The 23,871-nt window shown below is 38.9% G+C and overlaps 1 protein-coding gene across 1 annotated transcript in view; it reads right to left on the minus strand.

Annotated features, from left to right (window-relative positions):
• Nucleotides 1-23,871, minus strand: part of cntn6 (contactin 6) — a 134,746-nt gene that overhangs the window by 15,500 nt on the left and 95,375 nt on the right. Inside the window, exons 11-19 of the mRNA XM_079841204.1 lie at nucleotides 22,317-22,467; nucleotides 13,536-13,663; nucleotides 11,929-12,101; nucleotides 10,308-10,425; nucleotides 9,776-9,934; nucleotides 7,798-7,947; nucleotides 3,056-3,126; nucleotides 904-1,138; nucleotides 487-602 (exon numbers count right to left, since the gene is read on the minus strand). Of these exons, the coding sequence (XP_079697330.1) occupies nucleotides 487-602; nucleotides 904-1,138; nucleotides 3,056-3,126; nucleotides 7,798-7,947; nucleotides 9,776-9,934; nucleotides 10,308-10,425; nucleotides 11,929-12,101; nucleotides 13,536-13,663; nucleotides 22,317-22,467 (1,301 nt within the window). The remainder of the gene's footprint in view (nucleotides 1-486; nucleotides 603-903; nucleotides 1,139-3,055; nucleotides 3,127-7,797; nucleotides 7,948-9,775; nucleotides 9,935-10,307; nucleotides 10,426-11,928; nucleotides 12,102-13,535; nucleotides 13,664-22,316; nucleotides 22,468-23,871) is intronic.

Raw genomic sequence — 23,871 nt, forward strand, 5'->3', positions numbered from 1 at the left:
ATTTGTGGATTTTCATATGTGCTCTTTTTCTTACTACCCGAAGCTGTGAACGACTTTGTGGTTTCACCACGGAACAACCGCGTGACCTGGGATTTCTCGCGGAGGCTCGTTCGGGTTGGAAGGAGAGAAATGGGCAGAATCCTGTGGGTTTCTCACGCAGTGAGAAACGACCTAGCAGCTGAAGTGTTTGCAGGAGGGGGAATTGATGTATGATGTCCACACATCTGAAAGGTGATTTATATAAGTGCCCAGAAAACCTGGGTATTGGCGCTCCCCGGGAGACAGGACCAGCTGTGAGAAGACCTCTTCATTCTGCAGATGAGATTGTGAAAAATGTGGCCAGGGGATCGCAGACTCTTGTTGGGGAACAGGAAATTGCACACCCTGCCATCAGCACAGTGCATACATTACGGAATCTGATTGAGGTGATGCAGTCTAAGGTCAGAATCTCTTTTTTCCCTTCCTCCATTTATGGTGTTTACGTACCTCATAGCCTGTTATCCGTCCTTTACTGCCACTTTGGTGGACAGGTTCCCAGAATACCTCGATCTCAGACGCGGACAGAGTGCGGGCCCAGACTCTTGGAGGAGCTACAGAGGGTTCTGTACGTGATGTCAGCCATATCAAAAACAAGTGGAAAGGAACGGAAAAAACAACAGCTAATGAGATCAGACAGTTTGCAGGATTTTAGTGCTTAAATGCACCACCTGTTTGCAAGAACTAATTGCGCTGTTAGCACACTTGCGTATAAAGGAATTACCATCAAAGTGCACTAACACAGCTGTAGAGGGAGTGTAATTAAAAATTGCAATGCATCCATCAACTTTTGTCATTCTTAAATGATGTCCAATAATGTCCTTGCACAATTTGCATACAATCAGCACAGAATACAAGCATATTAACCTTCATCTGCTGAATATACAAGGACCACCGGGCTAAACGGTCCCTCTCCGATGTCGTTGTAGACGCCGACTTTTACTTCAAACCGTGTGAGTGGTGGAAAAGTATCATTTTTATAAACATATCGTGATGCGTCAGCCGAGGCCAGCACGCTCTGTTTCCATGTGGTAGTGCCAAGCGGACGAAATGCCACCACGTAACCAAACTTTTCTCCATTTTGTAGCTCCTCCGACACAGGCTGTGAGAAAAGAAGTTGAGAATCAAACATGACTCAATGACACTCCTAAATCGATCAGTGTTTTATATATACACACAACAGGGGCACATTCAAGTTCAAACCGGTGCGCAACGTTTTGCTCTTATCAAATATGTCGTTTTCTCTTGTCAAATATGCCAGCCCAATCAGCAGCAAACCACAAGGTATTAAGGAGACAGCTCGCACAATGGGTCCAAGTAAAGTTGTTTACAAATATGTACTGCAGCTCAGTATACGCAACAATTGAAGATATTAGAAGACATGATTGTCGTAAGAGTTATATATAGCATATCAACATAATGATGTAGTTATTTTTAGCTTCATTGCAAGGCAAGTTTATTTATATACCAAATTTCACAATGGTAGTTAAGGGCTTTACATAAAAGATTAGAAAGAAAATACAAGGTATTAAAAAAGTAAGAATTAGAAATAAAACCATTTAAATTAGAATTGATTCCCAGGAGATAAAAAGTGAATTAAATTGGATTGGGATGTTCTCTTTTATTCTGGTCGGCAATTTTGCAGTATTAAACACGTATTTATATCGATTTCGTCAGACTCCGAAAATTCTTCAAAAAGAACACAAAGAATGGCCTTCTCAGCTGCCATAGATGCAACTCTTGCGTCATCAGAACAGGGTGTTCAACGCAGCACCGTTTCCGCTTAAAAAAACATTTTGCAACGTTTTGTCGGGGCTAAACACAGCAATGGTCATTCTTGTTCTCAAATCTGATTGGCCGAGAGCATTTTCCAGCCATGTGATATTTCCCTAGCCTAGAAATCTACTTTCTCTACATTTGTAGAGAATGTAGTTACTTAGACCTCGTAGCCGTGCCGATATATACAGCCATATTGCATGGCTACTCGTGTGATATTGCTCATATACTATATAAATCATTATCAATGCTTCATGGAATTGGGTGGGAGCTAAAGAGTTCTTTTGATGCTATTTGTTTGCTTTCATTCTCTGATTGGTGGAGATTTTTTCGTAGAATGTATTTATTATTCAGGAATTCCACTGTTGAACACAATTATTTAAACAAGTTGAAATAATGCAGGCTTAAACAAAAGCATATACCTTGAATTAACAACCCTGTAGCTTACAGTATGTTTGTCTTTATCATTCAAAATCAGTTTCTCCATGGAGAAAATGAATGGGATTTTTAAGTCTGTTACCTGACGGTTGCATTCTATTAGCATCCTTGTAGCACAGCTGAACCACTCAAATTCAAATCCCAGAGAGTAATTTTAGCAATATAAGCAAAAAAAACAAAGTCCCATGATTTGAGGTGTCACCCATGCCTATAAAACAAACGGTGTGGGATAATTTACAAGGCAAAGTTTCATAGGATTAGGGGGTTGTTCAAAGTATGAGCAATAATGCATTAATGCATTAAAGCAAAATCATTCAGCTGACATGACGTTACATTACTGCAGGTTGACAAGCAATTTTCCGTGGTAGGTTTACATTGTTGCCTACATAATCTGAAATCCATTGAATGTAAGTAAATAAATTTGACAGATGTAAGCACTGCTGTGTCAGTCAAGAAACCCCTGGACTTAGTGAAAAATACGGTGTATTTTGAACGTAATACTGTATTTAAACACGCTGCTGAATATCTGTTGTGACAGCCGGTGAGATTACAAGAAAGCCATTGATAAACATTGTCATTTCAGATTTACTGGTATGAAAGCTGTCTCATATCTGCGTCTTCATTATGATTTACATACCAGAGGGAGCAATCCCACTGAGGCAAAGAGCAAAGACGACAGCGCTGCCTTTTAATTAAACCTTGTCTAATTTAAACCACGTCACCGTGGAGAATTCCCTCAGAATCCGATTCACGAGAGAAGACTGATTTGAAAACGCTCCTGTCACAATAAAGACGCTGAGCTCACCTCCCAAACAATCACGAGTTCACCTCGGTTGCCTCCACCTCCGCTCACGTTAGCTGGGGCGACTTCAGGATCTACAAGCCAGAACAGAGAACAGACAACAGAACAGAAGAAACGGGTTTTATACCTGTGGGATTGGCGGAAAATCCAAACACTTCCTTTTCCTGAGCAGCAGCTCAACACTCTTCAAAATGCTTCAAAGAATCTGAATGAGGTAGAATATAACAACCTGTAGAATTGTTTGTTTTCTTGCTGAAAAATGGTCTGGGAGACCAGTTAGACCTGCTTAAACCAGATAAGACTAGCACACCAAACCAGTTCAGGCTGGTTTAAAATGTGATTTATGATTTTACTATGTGCTGGTTTATTTTGAGGTTTTTATGTCACTTTATTATACTTGCTTTGTAATATTCAAAGTTTATTTTATTACGTTTGTTCATAGATCTTGGGTGACAAATGTTGATATCTGTTTTTTATATATATGCAATAAATCAATAAAATGCAGCTCATATCTGTTGCTTTCGTTGACGTGAACTCTGTTAACTGTGCATATAGCGCAGGAATTGAAGATCGGATTTATATTCATTTTGCGGAGAGGTGTAAGGTAAGACAACCTGCATGTTTAGTTTTTTTTAGTTTTTTTTTTGTTTAGATTGTGTAGCCTGTTTCGTTTGCGAGTGCCTTATGATCAGCCTACCACAACATATCAAAATGCCTTTTTCTGACGTTTTAAAGAAGGCTAAATGTTTAAACTAACATTGTGATGCATGAAGTGTTTGATATCTATAGATTTTATTATAGGCAAGACAAGTCAAGTGTTGATTTGAGAGGCCAAATTGTTGGGTTAACTCACTGTCGGCCGCTGGCCGCTTTTAAAAATAAAAACTTTAATTTAACAAACAAAAAAATGCTGCGAACATTTTTCTAAATTAACTTAAAAAAGAAACAAAACTAAATAATATAATATAACTACTTTGACATTAAAAACAAAACTGAACTAATTTAATGGCTGCAACAATGTGTAATAGGTAAAAAAACGGGCTCCAGTCGGACTCAGGCCGAGACTTTTGATAAGCTGTTGGACACGGGCCGGGCTAGGGCCTAGATTTGAGATTCTTGTCTGCAAGCGTTCATTTAAAAGAGAGTAACGCAAGTAACAAACTCATTTAAATTTCAGTAATTGTAATTGCATTACTTCATTAAAAAAAATATTTAGTTACATGTGCGTTACCCTAAAAGAAGTGGAATTACAGAATTAACGCGTTACTCCCACAACTATATATATACACTCACCTAAAGGATTATTAGGAACACCATACTAATACTGTGTTTGACCCCCTTTCACCTTCAGAACTGCCTTAATTCTACGTGGCATTGATTCAACAAGATGCTGAAAGCATTCTTTAGAAATGCTGGCCCATATTGATAGGATAGCATCTTGCAGTTGATGGAGATTTGTGGGATGCACATCCAGGGCACGAAGCTCCCGTTCCACCACATCCCAAAGATGCTCTATTGGGTTGAGATCTGGTGACTGTGGGGGCCATTTTAGTAGGGGTGTAACGATTCATCTACTACATCGATGTATCGATTTATTTTCCTACGATCTAACTACATCGATCTGTGCTCGGCAAGTTGGCCTTCCGGACGACATATATCGATCTAACATCGTTTAAAAAGGTAATCAATCGATTGTATCGATCATAGGAAATAACGCATTGGATTTAAGCACGTCAGACTTTATATGGATGTTTTTTCTTAGCACTTTTAATGATAAAGGCGTTAAACGTTACTCGATTCAGTCTGCCTATTTGTGACATCATCGCAACGCACCAGCAGCAGCAGCGCTAAGAAAACAAAACAGCATGGCGTATGGCAGAGGAGAAGCCAACCAGCGAGAAATTATCAAGTCACCAGGAGAAAGAGCTAAGTTAGTAACGTGTTACCTGTACTTTCAACCCTTGCTAAATGTTACCTGTGCATTCCTGGGACCAGTGTGCCAGCAGAGCGAGTTTTAGTACTGCTGGAGACATAGTGAACGCACAGAGAAGTGTTCTGCGGTCAGATCATGTTGATATTTTTGAAAAAGAAATATGTAGAGTCATTGAAGAGTAGTTGGTTACATTTTATCTTTTGTTAAATATTGTTTGTTTATTAAACTGAGAGTAGTAGCAGGTTCAGCCAGTTTATTCAAACTGAAGAAATGTTGGTTGCACTTTATTTTTGATATTAATATTGTATTTGTATTATTTTAATGTTGAAAAACAACAGCAAAAGTAACAGGTACACCTACTATTAATTAAACCTGAAGAGAAGTTAGTTGCACTTTATTTTTTATATTAATATTGTAATATTTTTATGTTGGAAAACAAAAGCAGAAGTAGCAAGTTAACCTACTGTTGAAATGTTGGTTGCACTTACTGTGCTTTTATTGAAAATGTATTGAATATTGAAAATGAGAGCAGAAAAGGTTAACTTCCTGTTAATTCAACCTAAACTGTTGGTTGCACTTTATTCAAATAAAATTTGAATGCATTTGCCATTAATTGTTGTTTACTTGTTTGTTTATATCCATAATTAATTGATACCTGATTCCCTTACAAGAAACAACAGGAATCTAGGAAACTTCTCCTGCACTGACCAGTGTCCAGATATTTATTTCAGTCACACAATTTTTGGCTAAAAAGTTACTGAATCGATTTCAGGTCACTGAATCGTTTCGGATCGTATCGTTCTAAATGAACCAAAATCGTCCTTGAATCGTATCGACAACCTCAAATCGTGATACGAATCGAATCGTTGTTAAAACGAATCGTTACACCCCTACATTTTAGTACAGTGAACTCATTGTCATGTTCAAGAAACCAATTTGAAATGATTCGAGCTTTGTGACATGGTGCATTATCCTGCTGGAAGTGGCCATCAGAGGATGGGTACATGGTGGTCATAAAGGTATGGACATGGTCAGAAACAATGCTCAGGTAGGCCGTGGCATTTAAACGATGCCCAATTGGCACTAAGGGGCCTAAAGTGTGCCAAGAAAACATCCCCCACACCATTACACCACCCCCACCACCACCAGCCTGCACAGTGGTAACAAGGCATGATGGATCCATGTTCTCATTCTGTTTACGACTCTACTATCTGAATGTCTCAACAGAAATCGAGACTCATCAGACCAGGCAATATTGTTCCAAGACCAGGCAATATTGTTCTTCAACTGTCCAATTTTGGTGAGCTCATGCAAATTGTAGCCTCTTTTTCCTATTTGTAGTGGAGATGAGTGGTACCCGGTGGGGTCTCCTGCTGTTGTAGCCCATCCGCCTCAAGGTTGTGCGTGTTGTGGCTTCACAAATGCTTTGCTGCATACCTCGGTTGTAGCGAGTGGTTATTTCAGTCAAAGTGGCTCTTCTATCAGCTTGAATCAGTCGGCCCATTCTCCTCTGACCTCTAACATCAACAAGGCATTTTCGCCCACAGGACTGCCGCATACTGGATGTTTTTCTCTTTTCACACCATTCTTTGTAAACCCTAGAAATGGTTGTGCGTGAAAATCCCAGTAACTGAGCAGATTATGAAATACTCAGACTGGCCCGTCTGGCACCAACAACCATGCCACGTTCAAAATTGCTTGAATCACCTTTCTTTCCCATTCTGACATTGAGTTTGGAGTTCAGGAGATTGTCTTGACCAGGACCACACCCCTAAAATGCATTGAAGCAACTGCCATGTGATTGGTTGATTAGATAAATGCATTAATGAGAAATTGAACAGGTGTTCCTAATAATCCTTTAGGTGAGTGTGTATATATATATATATATATTACAAGCTAAAAAAAGAGACAGTCACTAAATATTGCTTATTCTCTCACAATGTAAACAGCAAAAGCAATTATGTTCTATTGTAACAAATTTACACTGTCTGGGAGAAAATGAATTAAAAGTAAATAATGCCCAATTCCCCAGCCAAAGGGAAAACTAATAACTCCAATTATATCCATTTACACTACATAACTATTTACACTATTATCCCACAACACAATGCAATATGGTCACTTTTTTCAGTAATTATGACAGAAAATGACCTACAGTATATCTTTGATTTTCACAGTAAAATTCTACAGTATTTTAATCTAAAACATTGCTGTTAAATAAATAGTGTACAAATATAGATGCTTTGTGAACTAAGTTTTATTTGCTGAATTGTTGGGATCTGAAGAAAACAGCTGTTTGCATGTCAGTGATGGAAGCACACGGTTCCTGAGCTTAAAATAGAGCTTTTCAAGCGTTACTGACTCATGTAGAATGCGGGAGAAGTCCACTCAATTTCTGTTGATGTCGACATGAATTATTGATAGCTGCATTTCCTGATCGCTGATGTCCAGTGTGCAGCAGGGTTTTGGGGCTTGTGTTAAAGAATATAGCTACGTGAGCTACATTTTATTTGGTCCTAAATTTCCATGCAACCACATTTTCTTGCGGTTTCATTCTAATTAACTAAAAACGGCAGCCCTTCTGCGATGCCAGTCCCATTTCTGCATACTTAATTTGTGTCCTAATTATTTTGCAATTTGGATGTTCCCAGGAAAACCGGTGTGAATGCATGAGTGTTTATTTCTCATGCCTGAACTCTATTACGAGGAGTCACTCCCGGTGATTTAAACTAATTATAGAATTAAATTACATTTTCTCCTTCCTGATGTATTAGAGATGACAGATATGGAATCAGGAAAGATGGGCTCATACCTGCAGCTTTGGTGCGAACGGGCTTGGATGGCACACTGGGTTCTCCCACCCCCACGCCGTTGATAGCCACAACTCTAAATTCATAATCTACCCATGGATTTAGATTCACCGCCGTCGCTTGAATCATCTGTCCAGGCACAGAATCAGGAACTAGGATTAAAGAAAATTTGGAAAGGAAAAACACATCAATGCCCATCTGCACAAATGAGTAGCCTAGCATAATTATTTTGGTCTATCTTGGCAATTGCCTGTTTCTTTTTTTTTCTTCTTTTTTACAGTAAAAAAAGCATTTGCATGAATCACATTTAAATGATTTACTCAAAAACAAGCATATGTACAGTTGTTTATATTTCGATTATACACTGACTGCCCGGACAAAAAAAGTTGCTGTTTGAATTTAAATGGGCAATGCTTAAGAGTCTATCCCCCGGTTTCACAGACAATGCTTAAGCTAATCCTAGACTAAAATGCATGTTTGAGCTATTTTAACTGAAAGAATCTTGCACTGACAAATCTTAAAATATGTCAGTGGCATTGTTTTGTCTCAAGATGCACACCAGCAATGTTTTTTTCTTGGGCACGTTTATAAAAGTTACTTAAATGTCCTAATTGAACTAAGGCCTAATCCTGGCTTAGTCTAAGCCCTGTCTGTGAAACCGGGCCTATGACTTTTTTTCAGATTTTTTCTGTAATTAATCGCGATTGAAAACATTTTTTAATATTTTTATATTGTAATAATGTCACAGTTACTCTCCAAATTTAACATCTTAAAGATGGTATATTTTAAATATTTGTTGTAATGGCATCTTTTTATGAATGAAAGCCAGTATCACTGATACTAATACTACTAATACTGTCTCTCTTTTTTTAAACATTAATGATAGACATTCAAACATTACAGTATAATTGAAAGCTATCAATTTTAAGTGAACTTGAAACAATCTTTACATAAACCCATTATAATAAATGTCATATTTATCTGTGGCCTTCATATATATAATCAATGTACAGAAATGAATAAAGTTATGAAACATTTTAACGTCTTAATTGCATAAATTATAAAATAATTATAAATATAGATTAATCCTTATTAAAGCTACAACTTTCTCATTTACCTTTGTTCATTAATGACATACATTAATGAAAGACATCACAGCAACTGTTTTATTAGGCTGCTGTCACTTTAAGACCTGCCGCTGCCGAATTTAACTCATTTAAGACTGCTCTTTTGAGAAATATCGACAAAATGGGCATAATTCTGTGTGTTATTGTTTGTTCAAAAGCGAAAGAGAACTCGATTCTGGTGCGCTATCTGCGTGTCACGTGTGTCTTACTTGTCCGTGTGTCACATAGACAAGACATTCATAGAAAGCACATTTTATTTTGGCTTGTGACGCTTAAATAGTTTAAAAGCATTTGCATGAATAAGAGTTTGATCATATAATGTAACGCTAGCCAAATGATGACAGGAAAAACGGATGCTGCATTAATTGCTTAAATATTTATAACGCGTTAAACTGAAAAAAATTATTGCAGCACTAGTTTATAAATAAATGTTGAGATGTTATTTCCATCAAGAGGTGCATAAATATTTGGTCAAGATCTTGTATTACTAATACAAGAGTCAATCACTCTGTAAAGTCTCCTCCAGGACTTCCCAAAGACTTTCAATGAATTTAAGGTCTGGACTCAGAGGTGCCAATTCATGTGTGAAAATGATTCTTCATGCTCCCTCACAACCATTATCTCACAATTTGATCCTGATGAATCTTGACATTGTCATCCTGGAATATGGCCATAATGTATCTTCCTACATGGTTGTTTAAGATATTAAATCTACACACTCCATTAATTAGGGGTAGAACATGCTAGAAACATAAAAACTCATAATTGACTCTTAAGCATTTGACTTTGTGACTTTTTTTGTGCAGGGCAGTGTATAAACAGATTCGACAAGAAAGTATACAGATTACTATACCAGTTTTGACCGCCTGCCATCCGATTGAGAAAGGGGTCCTGGCTTGCACGATGTAGAGGGTAACGGGACTGTGGTTGTCAGGTCCGGGGCCCCATGAGAGCTGAGCAGTCCTGTCTGTGACGTCCCCCACCAACACGCCCACTGGAGCACCAGGGGGCCCTGACAACACCGCCGCCAAAGAGACAAAAAGGACTCAAACTTGCTGTGTATCCTCATCAGACAAGGGCACAGCAAGGTGACTAAGAACCTTGCAACTCGAGACAAGTCTGCCCACAAAAGCCGACATGTTTAATATTCAGAACCAGGGAGAGAGATCCTTCACTTGATGATGGAAATACAAAAGGTTCTAAAGAGCACGAAGCAGGGAATTAATGCATTGATTTCAGATACTCCTGTAGTCATTACTTCAAGAGCTGAATCACGGAATACAACAGAAATAGCGGGGAAAATTGTAAGGCCTTTTTAATTTATATTTGATAAATGCTCAGAAAAGTGCAGAATACTGAACAGCCTTGTGGCAAGACGCACATACCTCTGACAATTAAGTCTGCCGCTGCAGACACACTGTCCACTGCTGTATGCACCATGCAGACGTACTTCCCAGAGTGCCTCAGCTGCACGTTTCTGATCATAAGATCCCCAGAAGATCCCTATAAAAAGAGAGTATCATATAAAATATTACTATCTATCTATCATCTGTCTATCCATCCACCTAACCATCCACACGCCCACTCACCCACCCATCCATCCAGTATTCATGTATTATGGAATGTAAATGCTACACTGAGGTACTTAAAATAAACCATAGTATTACAGTATTCTTTTTTTTTTATTTATCCCAAACTTTTGAACGGTAGTGTTAAGGTAATACTGTGGTAGTTTTGTAAAGGAAACTTTATAGGGGTGGTTGATTATGATTTCACTTTTTAGTTAGTTTAGTTAGTGTGTAATGTTGCTGTTTGAGCATAAACAATATCTGCAAAGTTGCGACGCTCAAAGTTCAAAGCAAAGGGAGATATTTTATTTTAAAGAAATTGCTTTTTAAGGACTACAACAAACAGGCTGGTAGGGACTACACAAGCTTCCTCCCGGATTAGTGACATCACTAACCCTGGAATTTACATAAACCCTGCCCCTGGGAACACACAACAAAGGGGGTTAGATTATCATGACAGAATATGCTAATCAATGACTTGAAGATAGTTAACTCCACATCAGCTACATAAATTCATCAACTAACCATTCAGAAATGTCCTGTTGCGTTCTACATGTTGTCACTTCTTGAGTCTCTCCATCATTGCCCGACTCAGGTTTGAACATAAAAGGCTGAACAGTTTTATTGCCTGTCTGCATGAGGTTATCAGAGCTGTTAACGCAAGCTCTTGAAGCTCCGCCCCATGAGCAGCAGCTCATTTGCATTTAAAGGGACACACAAAAACGGGACGTTTTTGCTCACCCTCAAAAAGTGACAATTTTAACATACTATAAAAAATGATCTTTGGGGTATTTTGAGCTAAAACTTCATATACACACTCTGGGGACATCAGAGACTTATTTTACATACATCTTGTAAAAAGGGGCAATCAACCACCCCTTTAAAGTCTCAGTAATCAAAAATATTTGTTATGACACATTTGAAAAACATCAGGGAACACATGGCAAGCAGCTACGGTCACTCTGATCTAATATTTGATAGGCTCTTCAGTTCAGATAGGGTTCCTGTATCTCACTTAAGCAAGCAATCCCACTGTTGTTAGTGAAAGCCCACATTTTGTGCATTTGATCATTGGTCTCTCCAGGTTCTCAAAAGCAATACTTGACAACCTGAAAAGCTGGATGATCTACACAGTCAGAGAGTGGTTCCTGTGGATAGCTATTTGAGGTTCACTGTGTGTTAAACAGAGTGCGATGAAAATCCTGTAATCAGACAGATTTGTGCCTCTATGCTGAGAGCAGCCAGGTGCCCTTTTACTCAAGTTCCCTCCATTGCTAGCCGAGATACAAATAAGTTAAAACGCCAAAAAAACTCAATCATTCCTCACTCGCATTCCTCTACCCCTAGTTCGCTCAAAGGGGAATACTGTAGCAAGGCTACAGTAATTCAGACATACAACATTTGTAGCTTTGAATTATAATGACTGACAGAAACGCACCCCTCCAATCATCCCGAGGTGATCGTGTCTACTGAAATCAATGAGCTTCCCGTTGAAGAACCACTTGAAGACGGGGTGTAGAGTGGAGTCTTTAGATACTTCACAAGGCAAGACAATGCTCTCTCCCACCGTGCCATCCATACTCAAAGGGGGGACTGTAATCTTGGTCGGTTCTGTCAAAAAAAACAACAACAGAGAAAAAGAGACAAAGGGACCATGAGAGACTTTCACTTATGCATTACTTCAAATTTCTTGTAATAAGAAATCTACTGTCCAAATGTCCCGGACACAGGACTTGGGGGGGCTTTTATAATGTGGTTGAAATCGTGTCCCAGGGAGGTAGTGGTGGTGGGTTTGGTCCCCCTCAGATGAAATTGTGTTCAGTTCAGATCACATTCTGGCTTTTGTGCCATTGTCCTGCAGAGTGTAGCACCAACTAGTCTCAGCCTCAGACGTCACGCCCACTGACCGTTGGCTGAACGTCTGATGCATATGGCACACTTATCTGGAAACACTTCAGGAGTTTCAAAGTCCTCATCCGATTGGTTGAATTCTACAGGATGTCCGCGAGACGAGACGTGTTGTGTTCTTTAATGATCCGCCTAGAAACAAATGCTGTGACGCCAAACTCCCTCGTGGAAGAAGAAAGCCGTTGTGAGCACAACTGTGACAATGAACACGTACCAGAATCAACTAAATGCTGGATTTTCAAAAGTATGTGCACACCCCTAAACACGACGCAGAACAAAACAAACTGGGATTGGTTGCGTCAGTCTGAAGGTCTGGCTATGCGAGACTAAGCTCCATCCAGCTATAAAACACCTGCCTGGAAGTTTGTAGAAATATTGAAGACCTTGATTACCTGGTTCAGGTGTGTTTAATTAGGGTTGGAGCTGAACTCTGCGGACAGTGGTCTTCCAGGAACTGAATTTGACACCCCTGCTGTAGAGAATTTTGGGCAATTTTCAGCCTGTCAGGCTTGGAGACTGAATTGACTAAACCAGCATAGCCCGGTTGGGAGAGCAGCTAGACCAGCTTAAACCACCTTAAACCCGCTAAAATCATAGATTAAATTTTAAGTTAGGATGTACTTGTTGATCCAATAACTGTAGCCCTAAGATAGAGCCTGCCTTATTTTAAAATTAATTGAACAAAACAATTATATATATATAAAAAAAAAAAATTTGTACTGAATTTGAATAACCCTACTTGAAGCCATCAAAGTGTCTGAAAACATGTATATGTAATGCCTTTAAGTTATTAAAGAAGAAAATTGAAAAAAAAAAAATCTAAATTTGCAACAGCAGCATATTTTTAATTAAACATGCAGAAAGTGATTGGGGAGACGAGGAGAAAATCCGCTCCCGGTGCTGTGGACGGCTAAGGATTTTTTCACACCAACGGCTGGACCAATAACTCACACATGACAAAAGCTTGGATGAGTTATACCTCTGTCAAACTGGCAGGAACATAAAACAACTATATATTTCATTATCAATTTCATGCTTGGGTTGCTCACTGTTTTTCCACTGGTTCTCATCCGGTTTAAGGCGTCCGCTTAGAAGCAAGAGAAATGTGCTGTTTGTGAAATGTGAAAGGTGTTTTACCTTTGACCACTAAAGTCCCGGAACTACTGGATGTACCAAAGGGGTTCCTGGCAACGCAAGTGTACCTCCCTGCGTCGGATTTGGTAACGTTGCCGATCCTGAGGGTGCCGTCCTCTAAAATGGTCCGCCTAAATGGTAAATAAATATGGAATGAATGGAACAACTGATGGAATCCTGCTATAACTTTGCTGTTATAAATACATTATATATACACACACGCTACCATTCAAAAGTTTGGGGTAGTTGTTTTTTAAAGAAATTGAAAGTTTTATCCAGCAAGGATGTGTTAAATGGATCAAAAGTGAGTAAAATTGCATCCAAGATCTTCAACTAATAGAACTGTGTTAGATAGAGTAAAAGTATTTGGGCGGAGAAATTGACAGTCTACTGGAATAGATCAAAGAATAAGCAAAGATGGTCTTTTACCAGACACATTCTCCAACACACACAGTCTACTCAGGTACTGGATCAGAGCTTTAATGTTCAAAGATATAGCAACCTTCTTTCCTTCCTTCTTGCCTCCCCCAAAAGGAATTATTAAAGAGTCAGACTTCCAACTATTCTAGACAGAAAAAAACACCCCATATTTGTCTCTGTATGCTTGTGTTTCTGTAGGAAATCATTTAGATTAAAGGTCCCGTTTTTCGTGTTTTTTTGAAGCTTTGATTGTGTTTACAGTGTGCAATATAACATGTGTTCATGTTTCGCGTGTAAAAAAACAGTATTTTTCACTCAATTTACTTATCTGTATACTGCTGTTTTCACTGTCCTCAAAACAGCTTGAAAGATTTCCCTGTTCTATGAAGTCCCGCCCTCAGAAATACGTAACGAGTTCTGATTGTGCCAGTGGTTACCGTGTTGTGATTCGACAGCAGCTTAGCGAACGTTACCGGAAAGGTCACGCCTCTTACCATAACGGGGATGCATGCGCTCAATGATCTCTAAGTACAGCGTCCCTGGGAAAGCCAAACAAAGGTGACTTGACTCCGGGATGAAAATAACAGCGTCTCGACGACATGGCAACAAACAAACTATACGAACGCAACCGAACGCAACACTTCCTATTCTCCACGCGGGAGCAACAAGACCACGCCCCCTTTTTCGTGTGTTCTTGTGGGCGGAGGTTAGTCGACAAACTGCTCTACTGACGTCATTAAAGCAGGAAATACAGGGATGTAGTCCTAACCAGCCGTTCGCTGTAGGCTTTGAAAGGGAACTTCTGTTAAATAAAATATCTCGCTTGGCATTGAACTTTGAGCTTTATAATTTTACAGGTATTATAAATGCTCTAACAGCAACATTACACACTAACTAAAGTTTGAAAAATGGGATCACGAAGAACAGGACCTTTAAATAACCACAGCCAGAATTTTCAAAATGATACAGTCAGTCAATGGGATTAAACCTCCACATTCACAGGTGAATACTGCTATATTAAGACCAAGGATAAAGAGAGAGGGAAGAGTATGTAAAGGAGAAGCTGATTCGTTCAGGGTTGAATTCTTACCTGGGGTCTTATCATTATCCAACATATGAAAGATGCTATCGACACATTAAAAGGATTTTCCAAAAATGTCTGGATCATGTGAGGAGATGTTGATAGCATCTGACTGAAATGCTAACCTAGAGATCTGACTTCGCAATAGAGCTGCAATCGCACAAACAAAACAGATTCTCTCACTCTCTTCAAACAGGTTTTTATTAGTGGTGGTTGTTCATACACAGGTTATGGATTTTTCATAACCCCTAACCCTCGGCATTAAACACATATTTTGGCGTATATGAGTGACAGCTAAAATGATGTGTGTTGTGTAGGAGAGGTGTGTGAGATGATAAGCGCATTGTACGTGATAATTTATGCATTGTAAAAAAAAAAAGAAGAAGAATAAAATACATCAAAAACAAAACATGCTAACAAAATCCCATAGACTTGCATTGAAGGAGGCACCAGATACATACATTCTTAGACTTACAAGTAGTCATCTAGTATTAGTCATCACATTTTTTTCTAATAAACAGTCAGTTACATAAAAACATAGATCGGTCTAATTTGAATCTGAAAAATTAGACTGATTGGGCCCTATCATACACCCGTCGAAATGCAACGGCAGGTGCGATGCAAGTGTTTTTTTGCAAGTTTTAATCCGACGCAGTTATCATTTTCACATCCAGCGCCACTGGATTAAATAGTTTAAATAGTTTAAATAGCAAATGCACTCGTGCCCATCTGTGCGCCCATGGGCGTGCTGGTCTGAAAACGAGGTGTGGTCAGGCGCATTGTTGCTATTTTGAGGCAACTGATAATGACTGCGCCATTGACCAGTATTTTTTGTGTTATTCAATGGGAGTGTTAGTAATATGCGCCTATAGGCGGGTGCACAAAGCGCGTACACTCTGCTTACACACAGGGACGCGCAGCAGCACACACACATTTTTAAATAATGAAAATAAAAGGATTCCTCTCTCAAGAAGCGCTCAGTCTTTCCGCTCGTAAATTCCGCCATGTAAATAGCGAATCCTCCATGGTGCAAGTGCAACTGGCTTTTAAAGGGAATGGGAGATGAGTCTCTGATTGGTTTATTGCACGTTATGCCCAAAGAACACCCATGACTCATTAAGAGACCAGGTACAGCCCTTTTGGACCATCCACCTGGTCCAAAATCATCATTAAACTAGCAAAAGTGGATTCGGACACGCCCTAAGTGCTCCTGAGCCATGTGCTTCAGATTGTTCAAATAGGGCCCTTTACCCCTTGGTTAACTGCTAGTTGGTCAGACTAGTTCTTAACACCGAGGCTAAGTTTATGCAAATAGCCAGACTTGGTTCTTTTGATTAGTAACTGGAAGTTACTACACCTAGCCAACACCAAGACCACCCTAGGAACATTTTAAATATACTTAGAACACTTTGGCAACTATTTACCTCATCAATTGTGGTAGACTTTTGAACCACTCAAATTTACTTCAGAAAGTGTCAAAATTGAATTCTGATTCTTTGCATGTATATTTCATATAACTTGAGCAAACAGTTCTCAGAAGTGTGTCATCTACCTTGATGTGCATCAACAAGCAATGCTGCTTTGTTTTTAATAACTAGGAATGGAATGAAAGGAATGATAGATAAATAAATACAGCAATGTAAATATATAACGCAGAGATCCGCTGTGACCTTCTCCCAGAACAAATCAAACATGAGCGCAGCAGACCTGCCAGCTCAGAAATCAAACAATTTCAGCCGCAGCTTTTAAAAATAAATATGTATTTACTATGGCTCAGAGAACATGCTTTACGCCGAGAGCTTTCATATGATTTATTGACAAAAATATCAAACGCTGAGCGATAGAAGCGTGCAGCCCAGACGACCCGTGAGCAATGAGCTGCGAAACCAATAGAAGAAAAAAAAAAGGCAAGAGCTATCTGCTTACGGGACGAAACTTCTGACCACACAGAGCCACATTTATATTTGCGTCAAGACATGATGGCTTTGTAATCAGTCTCTGATCCTTCCTCTCCTGACCGCCCTGTGGAATATGATGACTAATCGATGCTTTTCCACACAAGTTGGGGCAGGTCCAGAGAAACACTACAGTGAGGCTACAACACATTGACTTTATACAAACTCAGGAGTGTGAGATCCAACATCAGATTGACATGTTCATGTTTGCGCCCTTTTAAATTAAATCACAGTGTAATTGCATTGTCCCCATGAAATCTTTTAGTATGAATATATTAGTCTTACAGTTATCTATAAGCTAGTGTGCTCCAAAACAATGACAAAATCTGCATTTAGAAGATATAAGTATTCAAAATTTGTCTCTCACTTCTGCTTATATGGATCAGTGATTTTAATGACATCACTCTGCACTTCAGCTCCTCATCAGATTTTCTGTCCAATCAAATGCTCTCTAGAATCTGAAGCGTCCCGAACCCTACACTATGAATAGGCGCTGAAACTGTGGCTAAAATCGGTCACTTGTTCTGTAACATACTTCCACTGTAGGCAAGTTGCTGAACCCAAGTGCAGTTTTTATTAACTTAAATCTTAACATAAATCAAAATTCAAAACAAAGACATGGCTTGGCATAAACTTGACAACATAACAGACTTGACTATGACAAAACTCACCAACAGTGGTTACACGATCAATATCATACAAAGACACATGGTGGATCACATGAGGGCAAGGGAATCACATGACAAGACCAGGAAGTACATGACAGAACATGACAACTCAGAAACATGACAGTGAATATGATAAACTAAGAACATGAACATGAACCAACACCAAAACACCCTGTGACATGTTCAAAAATGTACTATGTTCTATATGGTGAATGGCACATAGTGCACTATATAGGGGATAGAGAACAATTCAGACAGTGTAAATATGATTTTCATTGGGGCGAATGAAGTCTGGTTTCACATTAGTGTCATGTGCAGTGCACACACAGTCTGCTCCGGTCCAGAGACATGATAACACAGAGCGGATCATATGCTTGAGTCGGCACAGACCAAAAAACAGAACAGACCATTCTGCACAGAAACTGCTGCTTTACCAAGCTCAACGGCTCTGGGCGAGCTGTGATATAAATTAAATGCTCTTGGCTATTTTCAAAAAAGGGAGGAGCTGTTTGTTATGTCCCGCCCTGTCTTACTGTTTCAGTGTAAATTACATCAACACAATGAATAATGCTGCACTTCAGTGGGCCTTTAAAATGTAATTTGTTCCTGTGAGAGTAAAGCTGAATTTTCAGCAGCCATTACTCCAGTTCTCAAGAAATCGTTTTATCATTTATTCACTGTCACTGTTTTATCAATTTAATATGTCTCCAAATCTCCAAAATATTTGAATTGCAGTATGCATAGTATACACATTTCACTATGTATGGAATACACAGATGACCCTAGTACTACATTTGTCAAATTTGCATATACAACAGAGTGCACTGTGTGGAAAACTGTATCCCACAATGCAATGCTGTCACCTTGAAATTAATTTTTCAAAGCAACAAATGTGCCATCGTGTATCCCACAATCCATTTGAGTGGATTGTCAAAAGTTAAGACATTAAAAAAATAACCGTAAGATAACTACTAATTAGATGCCACTTCCTGAATTAAACATGTTTATTTGGGTGATTCTATAATCTATAATTTTTTATGCTTTTATCAAATGGTTAAATTTATTTAATTTTAACAATTTGTTACTCATTTTCATGGATCACAAAATGTTACAGGCCATAACAATATATGATGTCATAATAAATCATGATTTCTTGTTGTATGAATTAGTCAGTGTATTTTTTTTTCCATCATGTATCGTTGTGTAATCAAAATATTTTATTTGACTTTTGGTAATATTTCATTTATTTTATTTATAAAAGCCCTAAATAGTAATTTTCCTAATTCTACAACATTAAATTGTTTAAAAATATATTTTATCTTATAAAAAATGTGTCCATAAATCTTGCGTGAATTCTGTTACCGTACCATACTTGGCCTTTAAATAATATTTCTCACAACTATGTAAGATACAGGAATGTCACTTTCCCTCATTTATAAGATCTGAAGCACTGAAAGGTATGTGTGCTCTCCAAGAAAATATTTTAATCTAAAAAGTTTTTATTTTGTAAAACATCAAAATTGTTACCACAATATCAAAGAGGGTTGTTTAAAAGTATTTTAATCATGATTTCATTAGTGCCATGTGCTCTTAGCATTTATGTTAGCAAGAAGAGTTTTTGACAAAAAGGTTTAAAATTGTCCATCCTGTTACCATCAAACTCTGTTACCAATGTTATTTCTATACACTGGCTAATGTGTCTGTAGCACAGTTGACAAACTATACTATATATAAAAAATTTGTTTTTCGTTAAAAGTAATAAAAGGAAGTAACTTGTCTTTGGCAAGCACTGAATTATTCAAATTGAATACGTTTTCAATAAGAATACTGGAATTTTAAATAAATTATGTTATTGAACAGTTTTTTCCTTAATTTTTAAAATGCAAAATGTATCTCCAATTATCGAATCACTCATTTGAACATATTGTTTCTTATAAGCTACTATTACCAAAACAATAGTATGTAGTATGCTGCAATGTGCTTCTGGCTGGACTCCCCTCTTGTGTGATCCACACACTTCGAATGATCCAGAATGCAGCAGCACGTCTTGTCTTCAACGAGCCCAAAAGGACCCACGTCACTCCTCTCTTCATCTCTCTGCACTGGCTACCACTTGCTGCTCGCATCAAGTTTAAGGCGCTGACGCTTGCCTACAAGAGCCACCACGTGCTCAGCTCCAGCATACTTTGACTCGATTCTACAAATCCACACCCCCACCAGAAGCCTTCGCTCAGCTAAGGAGCGACGGCTTGTGGTACCATCACAGAGAGGCAAAAAATCCCTTTCCAGAACATTTTCATTCAACATTCCCAGCTGGTTGAACGATCTTCCCACCGCCATCCGAAACGCAGAATCATTGACAACATTCAAAAGTCAACTAAAAACTCAGCTCTTCCGTGACCACTTAATAACCTCATAAAAAAAAAAAAAAAAAAAATTTTTTTAAAAAACCTTTCCTTTCCTTTCCTCTTTCTTCCCCCCCCCTCCCTACTCTAGCCTGTGCTACACTGAGCAATGTACACGGTCTCAGTATTTCGGGCACTTGTTGCGCTTACTCGACTCTTCATGACCAATCGCTTTGTGTACTCCCAAGTTGTAAGTCGCTTTGGATAAAAGCGTCTGCTAAATGCATAAATGTAAATGTAGTATGCACAATGTGCCATAGTGTATCCCATAATACAGTGCACTGTCCATTTACTTCCTGACACGTTTGAGTGGACATTTCCACTAGCCTGACAAGCCAGACCCACATCAAGATGTTGGGTCTGGGATCACACCATTGGCAGGGCTCAATCCGAGGGGCGGGATAAACGGTTGTCTTTCAAATTCCCTCTGCACGCAATAGGATAGCGCTACAACCAACCAGAGCAACGAAGAAGGAGAAGCAGAGCTAGTTGATAGATTCATCTTTCGCTGTATCCGGTCGGCAAAACTCTGAACACATCTTCCTTTCTTAAGAATGACTTCAGTGGCGTTCTTTGTTCTTTTCTCAAATAAAAGCTTAACTCCAAGTCTTCCAGAGTCGCGGCCAAAGCTGATTCGAAACACAGGTGTTCGCCAGCTTCTTTGTTTAAAAGTAGCACATGGTACCGCCATTATGTTAAGTCCGCCCACCGACTCTATACACGATGTGATTGGCCTGACCAGAGTTTGTTTTTTCCAGCTCGCAGGCCAACGGAGAGTTGCTAGACGCCCTGGCTGCAGATTAGATTTGGGTGCGTCTAGATTTCTAGGCTACATTTCCACTCCAAACCTGAAAATACTGCAAAATAACTATTTCCAAACTGATAACTGGATGCCACTTTCTGAATTAATCATGAACTCTTTATCGAACTGTTTATTATTACTGTATACGCTACAAATCTTTAGTACATACTGTGCAGTATGCAGTTATGAGTATGTTAGCACTCCATTTCAGACACTCCGAGGCTTACCTTTACCCTCTGATAGACAGTATCTGATACACAGTCTTGCACCTTTTGTCTCACTTCCTCAGTTCGCTCTAACTTCCACTCGCTCGCTCCCTTTTCCATCACTCCCCCTCTCCCTCATCCAATGATCACATCGTTCCACAGAGACCCTGGGCAGCATCAGTGAGTCATGGCATGTGTGTTCTCTTTCAGGTCCAGATGGACCACAGTGCACAAAGTGAGCTCCCATTGGTTATCACTCCATCCCCATCCATTACTTGAGATCATACACTCGTCCCTCCTGCCACCTGTTCTGACATGGCCATGCTAGAATGATTCTGTCCTGTTGAAACCCCACAGGAAAGACGCAGAACCAGGGGTGTATTAATTAGTGTTCCACTAGGCACTCACTCTTGTATGAAAAGTGCCATCCGGAAGGCTGTTGTTGGTTGTGAATGTGCAACATCTGTGCCTCAGCAACGTGTGTTCAGTGTGGACAACAAAAGGCAATTATGTTTGAATAAAAATATGGAAAAACATCACACAGTAACGTGCTGATGCTTTGCAAATAATGACTGCTGAAGGAGAAAAAGAAAGACTCTTTTTTTTTTTCATTATAAAATGTAATAGTTAATTTTGCTGTATGTAAATAGTTAAATATTGGGAGTTTTGTCCTTTGGGTCAGTACATTTTTATTCAGCAATGACATTAAACTGATCAAAAGTGACAGGTAAGTATGGCGGACCAAATCTACAGAAATTAAAAATAAATGAATGAACAAAATAAATAAATATACAAATATATAAATTAATAAATAGATAAATAAATGTGATTATAGGAAAATAAATAACAGAATAAACTACTTTTTTTTTCTCCTTTTTTAATCAAATGTAATTTAGTATTAATTGTTTATTAATACTTATTAATTAATTTTGTAAGTCCAAACTTTTAAACAGTAGTGTATATGCTAGTGTACTACGAAGAATTAACCCTATTTCTGCCAAAATGGGAAAAGTAGAGGTTTTCAACTGCATTTATCAGTAAATAAATTGCTTGTTGGAAAATATATTGTGCCGTAAAATGTAACCATAATTTGAAAATGATTAAAATACTGTGTGGATGGCTGCAAAGACGTTTCCCCACAACCCTGAACTGCTGTGGTGCAAACAAACCCCAAGACTCAGGGGACGACAGGAGTGCAAGTGGCTCATTTCGCACCTTTCATTAGCGACCGGTCTGCTGACCCGTACCTCTTGCTGTCTTTCAGGAACTCAGTGCCTCTCCTCCAAGAGTACGAAGCTTTGGGGGATGCGTGCGGCCGGCACTCGATAATAGCTTCTCCGCCTCTCTGGATCAGTGTGGTCTTCTTCAGTGGGTTTTTCGAAAAGTCTGGAGGAGAGGCTGAAAGACATGCGATATTCGATTTTAGGGTACATATTTCACTATTATAAATACTGAATATCAGGATTCTCACACATTTGACCAATTCATTTTCATGATTTTTCATTAGTGATGCACCAAAATGATTTTTTTTTTTTTCATTTAGTTGCACCAATGCTAAATCTTTCTATATATCCTAATCATTTGTTAACAAACATGTATTCATTACTTCAATGAACTCATTGTTCCTGCCTTAAATTAATACATTTTTTAAATCAATACATTATTAGCCAACTGTGTGATTTGTATATGTACATTTCTGAAATACATAACTGACACAGTCACTTCTGATAGCAGATTACTCTAAATTGTAATGTAGACGCATGTATTTTCTGTAAAGCTGCTTTGAAACGATATATAAAGTGCTATACAAATAATATGTCAATTGAATTTAATTGAAGTTTTTATTCAGTGCTGAGCCTGGCAAAACCTCTCATTAACAAACAAAGTTAAAGGGTAACTTCAGCGATTCAGCATTAAGCTTTGTATCAGTAGAAACTCGGTCCCCCCCCCCCCCCCCCCCCCCCATATCCCCCTGAGATGAGAGATTTCTGTATTTTATGTCTGGAAAAAAGCCTCCGATGAAGCAAGTATCATCATTTTGCGTCAACGGAGGCTTTTTTGGCCAGAGCCTAGAGACTACAGCCAGTAGTAGGAGCTAGTTCCGCGTGTTTTCAACCCACCCACAGGGGTGGGATCTCACTCACAGAATGTAAGACATAGACGGCCGTACGGACATTCATAACGGAGCGCTGCGGAGAAAAACGAGTGTTCACAATTAATTCCTATGAAAGTTAAGCTTCCATAGGCATGAACTGAAAATGCGCCAGACTGGACACGCACTGTGCGGCCATGAATGACTGACAATACGACCGTAAATGAATTGTGCTTGAATTGTGGGTTCATGAAAACACAACAACAAATTGGTACAATGACAAACTCACTTAAATAGGCGCATTTCTCTTTGAAACCAAATCTTCTGCGATCATCTGGTCTGTCCGCTCCTCACTCTCTGATGAATGAAATCTGACTCCTGCTGCGTTTGTGCCGAGACACTCATTCGGCTCGTGCTGTATTGTGCAGACACGTAACTGAACACGTAACTGAACTAAATGATTTTATTACATTAAAAATGACAACGACGGTGGGGTGGTGCTGCTTTGGGCAAGTGATGTAACCGGTAGGCGTGGCTTAGGAGTGGCCTCGTAGGGCAGCGAAGCAAGTGCATTCTGGGAGTTGTTGTCTTTCAACCATATGAGCCAAAAATACATTTTCTGGCTTTTTTCAGTCTAGAAGGCACCAACTTCTAAAATAATTTCTTATTTATACTACATAAATGACCCACATTTAAATACACATACATCT

This window comes from Gobio gobio (assembly GCF_949357685.1).
Source record: "Gobio gobio genome assembly, chromosome: 17".
Taxonomy (NCBI): Eukaryota; Metazoa; Chordata; class Actinopteri; order Cypriniformes; family Gobionidae; genus Gobio; species Gobio gobio.